The 11,175-nt window shown below is 30.2% G+C and overlaps 2 protein-coding genes across 2 annotated transcripts; one reads left to right on the top strand and one right to left on the bottom strand.

Annotated features, from left to right (window-relative positions):
- Positions 1–491: 491 nt before the first annotated feature.
- On the bottom strand, positions 492–3,502 carry LOC114382323 (protein FAM136A-like). Its single transcript, XM_028341655.1, has 4 exons — positions 3,360–3,502; positions 2,187–2,325; positions 1,599–1,736; positions 492–898 (listed from the first exon to the last, which is right to left on the bottom strand). Exons 2-4 carry the CDS (start codon positions 2,313–2,315, stop codon positions 710–712), a joined length of 456 nt encoding a protein of 151 aa, XP_028197456.1. The 5' UTR covers positions 2,316–2,325; positions 3,360–3,502; the 3' UTR covers positions 492–709.
- A 1,613-nt stretch (positions 3,503–5,115) lies between these two features.
- On the top strand, positions 5,116–7,605 carry LOC114369776 (PHD finger protein ALFIN-LIKE 2-like). The gene is made up of 5 exons (XM_028327032.1): positions 5,116–5,194; positions 5,281–5,313; positions 6,055–6,277; positions 6,966–7,086; positions 7,413–7,605. Exons 1-5 carry the CDS (start codon positions 5,116–5,118, stop codon positions 7,443–7,445), a joined length of 489 nt encoding a protein of 162 aa, XP_028182833.1. The 3' UTR covers positions 7,446–7,605.
- Positions 7,606–11,175: the final 3,570 nt, after the last annotated feature.

Raw genomic sequence — 11,175 nt, forward strand, 5'->3', positions numbered from 1 at the left:
TTTTTTTCCTCTCTCATTTTTCCTCTACTAAACGCATTCACCTTTTATTCACCTATTTCTTTTTTCACCATATTTGTCTTTCATCAAACAATAAATCCGTATAATGGTGTCATAGATTAAAACTTCTAATACAACCATTATAAATAATAAAAAATAATAAAACAATAAAGATAAACTATATAAATTTAGAAATATACACTATTTTAATAGTCACAAAATTTCTCATCACTTAAGAATCGAGACCAAGTCTTATAAACACCCTCTCCTCTCTAACCTCCTGCAGATTTAAGGATGGAATCCATTCATCAAATTTTCATAAATAATCAATCCAGACGAGATAACCAAATAAATTAATGCTTTCACGTTGAACAGACTTGTGTCTTTTACCCTGTCTTTAAAAAAAATATGTTTGTTTCTTTTTAAGCATTCTAGGTTTATACATATCCTTCATTTGATGTCCCCTGTATTCGAATGTTAACCATACGCAACTATAGTCAAGATAGGAATTGTGCGGCTAAACTTTCTTGCAAATTACAACGTCCATCGTTGACTAAAACTCTCACATGTTGAGAAAACACCCTTATGATCAATGATCTGTTTGCAATGCAAGTATTTTCTTGTGGGTTAAATTAAATGTATGGAAGAAGAAAAAAGCTACAATGAACCAATAACGACAATGATAGTCTTTTCCCACTAGAAAAGCGTGCTACTAGGAGCCATTGTCACTAATTCCAAAGGAAGCTTTCAACTTGTTGGCAAGATGTGGCAGCGTCTTGATGCTTTCCAGGATTGACTGGTCAGCACAGGAAACCAAATCATTCATAGCATCATTTTTCTTCTGTAGCCTAGCCGCCTCGTACTTATCTTGACACACCATCAGAGATCTATTCAACCTCTCCTGCACCAAGTTGAAAACACGGTCAGAGTCAACATTATCAATGATGGATGGCGGAAGGCCAAAATTCCGCCATCACCATGGCGGCCTATGGCACCACCATAGTGGACCTCCCTTCACAAATTACCTATGGCAGTAGGCAAAAAATCTGCCATGCCATTCAGTCATGGCAGCTATGGCGCCACCATTCAACAACAATGTGTCAGACCAAAGAGGGAGGTATTAAATGTCAATGCTTCCAGGAAATAGAACATGCTGTGGATGTCAGATACTAAATTCATACAGAATATACAAATAATTTGGGCCATCAACTAGCAGAGCAGATAACCTAAGCAGCTTGAATTCGCACCTAGTTATCCATGACTTGCTATCAACTTTCATGCAATGTAGAAATTTCAAATGCAGACAAGGACAGAGTCATCATTCAATAAATAAATAAAAAAGAGTAAATGACTCTGGAAGATATTAAAACAAATGATGAGGGGGGCATTCACAACTGTAAGAGTCTTGGTTTTTCTATAATATAGACAGGGGTGCTCCCCCCCACCCAACCTTCTTGAAGCCTTTAGGTTGCATAAAATGAAATTATTATGTTTCTCATATTTCATAAGACTCACCTTAATAATTTTATACACACTTAAAAATTTAAATTAGAAAGAACAGATGATGAAACTGAGAATATGATGACAGAATTATGGGTTACCTGAAACTGTGCCATCTCATGATCAAATGTATGTTGCACATTAGAAAGAGGAATACTGCAATTTTCGACACAACTGCTTATTTCTTCCTGCCTTTTGCTTCTATCAAAGCACTCATATGCACACTTAAAATATGCTTTCTGCAATTATTCAATCAAACAATCAACTACATGGAATTGGATGTCTGCTTTATCAAACAAGCACATTACCACATATACCAATTGTATGCAAAACTAATATCGGTATATAATAAATCAATTTGGTGGAAAGGAAAATACAGGACTTAAGGTACTGAAAGTCAAAACCTTTAATACCTAAAAATATAAAATCTATGTCATGTAATAATTTGCATTTACGACTTATAAGACCAGAAGAATGGTACAATAATTGAACTAAAACCAGAAATGAAGAAACAATGTGAGACAAAAATCAGCTGGCCAAAGGGGATACAACTTTCTGGGCTCAATTCTTATACAACTTCTGTCATCAAGGCATAATACCATCCAATCTTCTAAGGAAACATTAAGTACTGGAAACAATAGTATAAGCAAACACTAAATTACTTGTTACAGAAAAGGACTGGAAAAAACCTGGAGTGTATAATTGACATAGTCTTGGACAGGGGCAAGATTAGTTTGAGCAGCCACATTTACTTCTTCAAGTTTCTGCCTCATTCTCTGTGAAGCAAGTTGCTCTTCATGTGCTGCAAAATGATCCATCTGATACTGACTGTCAACAATGAGATCTGCATCCTTAGTTTTGGTGATAACAAACTACTAGATCTGGTTATATTTGCTGCTTAAAAGGGTTTTATCTAGTTGACTTTTTTATGAGACACAAACCAAAGTTCCCAAAGGTAGGCTTTACAACATGTAATGTAGAGTCTCAATACATATACCATTGTTTTAAATAAAGTAAATCAGTGAGTTGAGGCAATTGGAAACATAAAGAGTTCATATCCAACCATGTAAACTTGAACGAAAAAAAGATGCAATGACAGAGATAAAATGATCCAAATGAGCAAGAAACAATATTTAAGAGATAAAAATATGGTTTGCTATTCTCAAATATCCCCATAATCTTATATTTTATTTCATTTTGAGAAATGCTAGTGATACTCTTTCTCTAACACTCTTTCTATGATTGACTGAAATTTATCAGAAATCACCAATTTTGGTGAGTAGAGAGTCATTAAATGAAATTCATCAGTAGTTTGTTTTCAATCACCAACTCAGCATAATTTTTTACACACTGCTATGACACTAGTCCAGGCATATGACACTATAGAGCCCAGGCATAGTCAAATCACTAAAAATCTTCCATACAGATACACTTCCAATTAATATCCAATAACTACCGATTAATCATCAACCATATGAAGACAGTATGTAATAAAAAATAATAGTCGCCAAGCATGATTGGAAGAACAAGAAAAAACAGATAAGCAATTTAAAAAGGAATTAACAGAAATATCATCTGATTCATTTATGAAGGAAAAACATCAGAAACCATTTTTTTAAAAAAAAATCAGAAACATTTGGATTTAATAATTTTTATTATTCTGCATTAATTATAAAAACAAACACAAAAGTAAAATTAGGGGCAAACAAGAAAACAAAGAATCCATCGTCAGAGACCATCACATATACCATTAAAGCTTGCAACAATAAATAAATAAAAACTCGTATTTGTTTTCCTCGTAATGAAATGAAAAGGAAAATAGAAGAAGAAAGAAGCAGAAGAAGACGATGGAACTCACAAACCTGAAAATCAATTTCTTTTCTGGAAACTCTAAATCGCTATTGAATTGAATTGAAACTCTGCTTCGGCCTTGCTGCGTCCTCTTTCTCTTCTTACACAGTTCCGTTTCAAAGGGTTTTGGGGCTTTAGGCCCTTTAAGGGTTTAAACCTTCGGTTAAATTTTTGTTTTCTTCTTCTTACCATAACAAAAAAATAATGATGGAAAAGTGCTTTACAAAAAAAATTATTTTTAATTAACAGAATAGCTTCTTTAAAAGAAAAACATAATTGAATAGTAAACATTTTTAATTCTCTAATAAGATGTTTTTTTTTAAAAAATAATATCCATAAAATGCATTTTTTAAAACTTAGAACTCGTTAAACGAAGACCTATTATTATTATTATTATTATTATTATTATTATGCAAAAAAATATATTATTTCTCCAAATATAGAAAAGTTATTTTGCACCAAAATCTATACAGTAATTTTATTCATATAACTTGTGTAGTTATTTTGATTTCCGTGAGATGTTTTTGTGTTAAGTGGAGTGTTTGTAGTTAGGTAAAAAAGAATATTTTCCCTAGTAAAAAAGAGTAAGTTATCTTTTTAATTTATGAACTTTTATTTTTTTTTAATTCCTGAATTTTTAAGTCTGTTTTTGTAGTTGGTTAACTGTTTTTTCTTTCTTACTTGTAGTCTTTTAATTTTTTTTATTCATTTTTTATTATTACAAAAATTAGGAGGAATAGATGACCCTCCGGTCCAAGGCAGAAAAAGCCTTGAGGCTTAAAAAAGGCTTACTATCTTGCTCCACTTAACCAATTCTTTGAGGTTAATTTTTTTCATTCTTACTTTTAATTTTTTTTAAGGAATTATATTAAATTTGATAAATATGGTTAATTAAGTCATTAAATTCGATTAGATATAATTTAAAACAACTATAAAATTTATATTTCTATCAATGACTCACCTTAGTTCAAGTTTATTTTACATAAATATATAGATTTACATTGAAATAAAATATTAGAAACAATGGAGGATGCAATCATGAATATGTGTCAATTGTACCCACAATAATTTCTTTTTACTTAAACATCTTTAATAAAAAAAAAGAATTTGCCCCATAAAAAAATAGGTATTATCCTACAAGACAATTGTTTTTTAAATGAAGGTAAAAAAATTATAAGAGATGAAAGAAAAAAAATACTTTGAAAATATTATACAGGGTAGTTATAATTTATAGAAACTTAAGTATTTTAGAATTATTTTTCATGAGAATATGTATTTTATAAAAAAAAAGTTATATTTTTTTCTATAAATTAAAAAAGTAAACTAATGTCAATACATAATAATTTATTCATTCATTTCTATCCTTAATTTTAATTAAAATAATACAATATAAATTATTTTAAATTTAACTTCATATTTATAAAATCATTCATTTTAATTATTATTTCCTGAAATATATTTTAAATTAATTAATTGAACGAAATTAGCATAAGTAGTAATGCAATATTTAATATTACTTCTTATTAATAAAATTATCAAGATTAATAATTAATTATTAATGATTTATAATAAATAACATTAATTGAGAAATTTAATAATTCATTAATTAGATCCATTAAATTTAAATATAGTGAATCAACAATTATTGTAAAGTAGAAGTTCAACTAATATTTGGTCAAGTCCCAATTCCTATATATATAAATATAAATAGATAACTATAGATGTTTCCCTTCTTTCTCTACACTTTGATCCGTACCATTTGGTTGCATGGCTTCCAAACCTGTAGAAGAGATCTTCAAGGACTATAGCGCCCGAAGAATCGCTATTATCCGTGCACTCACTCATGGTACGTACTATTCTTCTCTCTCTCTTGCTTTTCACCCTTGCTTCTCTAAGTTCTTCATTTTTCCTGCATTCTTTTTTTTTTCTCAGATGTTGATAAACTTTACGGGCTCTGTGATCCAGGTGAAGGGTTTTTTTTATCTATTTTTTCGTTAATTTTTAGTTTGATTTCCGTTAAATGTACAAAAATGGACTTTTTTTTTTGTTGGAATTCATTTTGTTTTGCACATTTGTATTTTTTTTTTCCCTCTGAGGTGTGTGAATGCTTGCTGGACTTAATAAGGTAGAGTTTATATGGAACAAATGAGGAAAACAAAATGGATGTGCAGTAATGAGGAAAAAAAAAAGAGAGTTCATGCATGGTTCTTGTGCAATTTAGTTATCCTGGAAATGTCAAATAATATCATTGAGTTTGCTCTATGTTTTCTGTTTCGGATACTAAAGGGTCACATCAATGCTCACTTTGCTAGGTTTTAATTTCACTTTACTCCCTCTGCTATCTGTTATAAATAAAAAAAGACATACTTTACCTTTATTAAAAAAATAAGTTAATTTCGTTAAATTATGCTATTTTTAATAAAAAATAATTTTTTTCTTAAATTATCTTTCATTGTAACTTGATATCAAACTTAAAAAAATTAAATTTGGATCATGAAAGATATTTTTAGAAATGATATCATTAAATAAAATATAGATAATTGAAATTTATTTATATATGAAAACAAAAAAATAAAAAAAATTGTTGTTTATATTTGAGAACAGAGAAAGTTATAGAGATTATTTATTTGTCTGACTATGTAATGATTGAACATATTATGTTGTGTCCTTCCATTAAATTTGAAGACTTATGGGTGTTTCTTTAAGGAAAGGAGAATTTGTGCCTCTATGGACATCCGAATAAGGCTTGGGAAGTAACTCTGCCATCAGAGGAAGTTCCACCAGAGCTCCCTGAGCCAACTCTTGGAATCAATTTTGCTAGGGATGATGTGAGTCGCAGGGATTGGATTTCTTTGGTTGCTGTGCATAGTGATTCGTGGTTGCTTTCTCTGGCCTTTTACCTTGGAATTCGTCTTAACCACAATGAAAGGTATTATCTTAATTACTTTGATGGAGATGCATATATTTTGTAATAATTAGAGTTTATTGCGGTTCTCTATTCATTAAGGACATCATTATGCACCCTAGTCATTTTTTTATTGTTGTAACCCTCCGGTTTATCATGGAAAATTGACTCTAACTAATCCAAAGTTGGTTCAAAAGGTAAATAAAATCTAACTAGAAGTTATTTCTGTGAAAGATCGAACTTAGTTTAACTTAAAAGCTGTGTTATAATTTGTGTTAGTTCTCAACGGTTATCTAAATCATTATGATAGGAGAAGTGTAAAAAGAAATTTCATTTGTTTCTGACCTTGGATATTGTTTCCAGCCTTAGATCAACGATGTTTGTGTCTTTAAATTAACTATGACTTTGGTTATTACTACGAATTATGAATGTCTTGAATTTTGACTAGTTTTGATTTTTGAGCATTTGTAAGTGTTTTGTATAAATTAGTTATATTATTTTTTGTTATATAGCGAGTACTTGACAATCTGCTATCTTGGATTGAATACCATTGTTTTTGCTTCAACTAGAAATTTCTGGAATCGCCAATTAGAAGAGATGTCAATATATAAATCTTATATTGAATTTCTTTATTATAGAATCTTGCTTAACATCTCCAACAACTAGGCATATGGTTCCTTCTATTTATGGTTTCCTTGATTCTTTATGACAGAAAACGCTTATTTGGTTTGATCAACATTCTTCCCACCATTTTTCAAGTTGTGACCGACAATAAACCAATTAAGGACAATCCTACTATGGATAGTGGAAGCAAATTTCGGGGAAACACCGAGGTTAGTGTTTTCCTTTATCTAGTGATATTAGATAGTTCAATGCTAAAGTTTCATAGAATAAAAGTAATAATTAAAGTGAACATATCAATGTCATTATTTAAAAAAAAAAAAAGTATGATGGTTTTTGTTTGACAAACAAAACCAAAGGTAGTAGCTGTTCGAAATGAGCATATTCAAATATTTTGTGGAAGTTGTGGTGGAAATTACAACAAAGATGAATTTTGGATCGGCTGTGATATTTGTGAGTGGTGGTACCATGGAAAGTGTATTATGATGACCCCTACAAAGGGTGAGACCCTAAAGCACTATAAATGTGCATCATGCAGCTTAAGGAGAGGCAGGTTATAGACCGAAGGTAATGGAATGGATTTATTTGAGGCAAGTGTTATTGTGTGGCAGACAAGATCACAAGATATTGCAATATTGTTACATCACTTATAAAATTTCATGTAACGGCATAGTATTCATGTTTATCTGCAAATTTCTTTGGGATTAAGTTTGTTTTCACAAAGATGAACCGTTAGCGTATGTTAACATTTATATTGTTTAGAATCAAATATGACAAATTTCAATTTGATGATTGGTTGATATTTTATTGGATTTTTGATTTAATCAGAGATCTTGACTTTGAGTTCTGAGTTCGTAATTATATTAAATACTTTAAAAAAAATTGTTGTTCATATTAATCATACTCAACATTCAAACAACATCGTTTGAATAAAAAAAATTATTATCTAAACAAAATTTCTTCAAGAGGTACACGCTTAATTTATGAGCACTTTACATTATTATTCAGGGCGTGCAAGTAACAGCAAACTCTACACAGTTAGAGAGGTCTATGATTTTCTACATCCATATGGAGAGTTGATTCATGCTAGCTTTTATAAGGTGTTATATATGGAAAGTGAATGTTCCATCAATTGGTGCTTAAGTAACAGGATGAATCAAAAGATAATTTGCCTAAGGGGAATTAATATTCTAACCAGTGACAGTAATCTAGGGGGTGTCTTTAGCAACAAATCATCAGAATCTGCTGCACACTTGTTCTTTGGATGTGATCGATGTTGGGTAGACAAGCAAATGATGCAGCGGTATGGTTACTTTGGACACACATGAATGAGGTTTTTTTAATGAAAAAATAGTTTTAATTTCTTCAACACGCTCCTTAACATTGTCTAAATAGTTTTAGTATAGATTTTAATATAAGCTTTATTATTATTTTAATGTATTTTAACTTCTTATTAGTTAATTAAGTTTATATATAGGCGTTTTAGTATAAATAGTTTTAGTATAGATTTGTTCGCATATAAACAACATATTTTTAATAGATTTTAAAATATTTTTTATGGAATCCTCTCAGTAAATTACTTAATAATAAAAATGTATTTGAAAAAAGTGTGAAATTCAGACGTGATTGTTTACGTATTTTTTATGCTATTCTCATGTGAGAATTAAAATTTTACCTTGTATTAAAACAAATTTTATTACGCAGAATTTTTAAGTGAAATTCCAAATTGTGAACATAACCAACGCAACATATCTAAATTTTCTTCTTAATTATTTGGCTTGAGTAAATTTAAGTTAAAAATCAAATTTCTTTATTTAATTTCAAGCAAACTAAATGCTATTTCACGCAAAAAATGGTATTTACCAACAAATAAAAAAAAGTAAAAGCAACCAAACAAGAAAAAAAAAGAGAGCAAAAATAGCATTGCATAGAAAATGACTACAAATCTACAATATCCAAACATGCATAAGCTCATGAGGACTAGTCTTATCTGAATCGGTGGAATTCAGTTAGAACCTCTACAAATTTTGCATCTCTCTTCATAACAAATATCACATCTTCTGCACCAACCTTTTCAAAAGAGCAAACTATGTTAATTACTCTCATATTTTAAGCATGATCCACGACAACAATTCAATTTGAATCGAGTAGAATAATTTATTAACGCACTTAAAATCTCTCCTTTACAATATTCATCGCAACTGCATATACAATGCACTAGTTATATTGCAATAGTCTCGTATCACATTACTATTTTTAAGTATAATATATTAAAAGTTAAAATTACATAGTTATTGGCAAACTTAGCAAAAGGAAATTAAACACGCGAAATCAACAATAAAGCTCATTAACTAACAACTGATTACTAAGCTTATGTATTTCTGTAGGGTGGCAAAGGAGAACCACAAAGACAATCATCTCCAACAAAAGCATTTGCCGGAAACTTATTCGTTGGAATAGATGGTTATAACTAACATTCAACTTCTCAGGCCTAACAACATTGTTCTAACAACATTGTTCGGAACCTTCCCAAACACCCAATGGAATTGCTTTGTGCACTCACTAAATTACTTGTGCACGATTTCACAATCCGTGTGGACCCGTACAGATTGTTCTACAATTTTTAAAAAAAAATATGTTTTACAAATTAATTTAAAATTAATAATCCATGTATAATTTAAATTTGTGACTTTCAGATTATTAACATAACATTTTAACTAATAGGTCAATTATATTATAAAATAATTCATATCATTATATATAACACTGAAACTTTTAATTTATATTTAAGGCATATCTAAATTTACATCATAAATTTTGTCACAATTGCCCAAACCTTAACTTCCCCAAATCAAACTTTAATTTGTTCCCGGAAGCCCAACACCCCACCAAGCCAATCGCACTCCCTGAAAGATCTCTAAAATCAGAGAACTGAGTCCTTAGGAAACTTGACACCTTAGGAAGAGGCTTTGGACCCGGTTGCTGTTATAGTGACAGTTCGTACCCGATATCCAATCCTTCAACAAAAAACTTGGAAATTGAATTTTTTATGAAACTTGGGAATGTTAGAGAATAGGGTGAGTGGGAAATGGAAATATAGTGATGCTGCATAGATAAAAAAGGTTTGTGAAAGTTTGGTGCATTAGATGGCAGATCCGGTGACCAAGTTTGCCTAGACATAAATTGCATTGGACCCCTTTAGGATAACTAGAGAATGAAATTTTTTGTTTGTTTGTGTGTATAAGAAATTTAATATGTCTACGTCTTTTAAATATACAATCAATCAACTAAACTTTAAGATAACATCAATGAAATAATTTGAATGCGTGTAAGTATTGGATTCTGCTGAAATAGTATTGGACATTTTGATACACTATGGTCAATATTTAGTCATTAAAGCACTTTAAATAACGTTTTGAATAGTAGAAAAAAATATTATCTAAAGCGAATAAGGGACAAAAAGTGAAATAAACATATTTTTATAAGGACAAAACTCAATCTATGTTTTTCTTTGATTTTCAACATCACGCATGATTTTAACACCACGTCCATTTGGTGTTGTCCTTGTTCACTGTTAGTTAATGTAGTGTATGGAGAGTGAAACTAGGGACAAAAGTATTCTTTAAATTGCATCTCCATGATCAAGCTTTAAAGAGTCTTTTTGCTTCTTTTTGCTTTTACTTTTGTGAATGAGTATTTCATCCAATGCAAAAGATATTTGAAATAACGGGATCTTAACAAGTTCATATCACCAAGATTATGGGTGAATCAATATAAATTGTGTGTGCTTTATCCATCTTTATTGCTTCTAATTTGTTGCTTATTTACTTTATATTTTGGAAAACATATTTTACAAAGGCATATCATTGATATAATTCATAAGTAGTTTTCTCAAAACGATTTTCAAATATCAAAAGCAACATATAGTTTTCTAAAGACGAGACAAAACCAGAATCTACATTAGCTAGAATCAAATATTTTCAAGTACCTTATGAAGTAGTATTTTATAAGAAAATTTGAAGTACTTTATCAGGTAATTATTTTCATTCAAAGTACTATCGAAGAATAAGCCTTGCTCCTAACAAAACTTTTAAAATTCAAGCTGAAAGGTAAATCAGAAACTTTTGAAGTTGCATACTCTTTTGTAGAAAAAATCATAATCAATCAAGTATCGCTATTTAAGCCCTCTTGTAATGACCTTTTGGTCCACGTCATTGTCATTTGAGGGGTCCTCCTCTTGTGTCCTCATTCTCTACAACAGCCGTCACTAGCCCCGATCAAACATGCGACCAAGAAAAAGG

Source organism: Glycine soja, chromosome 2 (genome assembly GCF_004193775.1).
Source record: "Glycine soja cultivar W05 chromosome 2, ASM419377v2, whole genome shotgun sequence".
NCBI classification, from domain to species: Eukaryota; Viridiplantae; Streptophyta; class Magnoliopsida; order Fabales; family Fabaceae; genus Glycine; species Glycine soja.

Bases quoted from the DNA above. Each gene is read 5' to 3' on its own strand.
- LOC114382323 (XM_028341655.1), bottom strand. From the start codon at position 2,315: ATGGATCATTTTGCAGCACATGAAGAGCAACTTGCTTCACAGAGAATG. The intron at 1,737-2,186 runs GTTTTTTCCAGT...GAATAATTGCAG, and splicing joins ATGTCAATTATACACTCCAG to AAAGCATATTTTAAGTGTGC. The intron at 899-1,598 runs GTAACCCATAAT...AACTTGGTGCAG, and splicing joins ATGAGATGGCACAGTTTCAG to GAGAGGTTGAATAGATCTCT.
- LOC114369776 (XM_028327032.1), top strand. From the start codon at position 5,116: ATGGCTTCCAAACCTGTAGAAGAGATCTTCAAGGACTATAGCGCCCGA. The intron at 5,314-6,054 runs GTGAAGGGTTTT...TGTTTCTTTAAG, and splicing joins TTACGGGCTCTGTGATCCAG to GAAAGGAGAATTTGTGCCTC. The intron at 6,278-6,965 runs GTATTATCTTAA...TCTTTATGACAG, and splicing joins CGTCTTAACCACAATGAAAG to AAAACGCTTATTTGGTTTGA.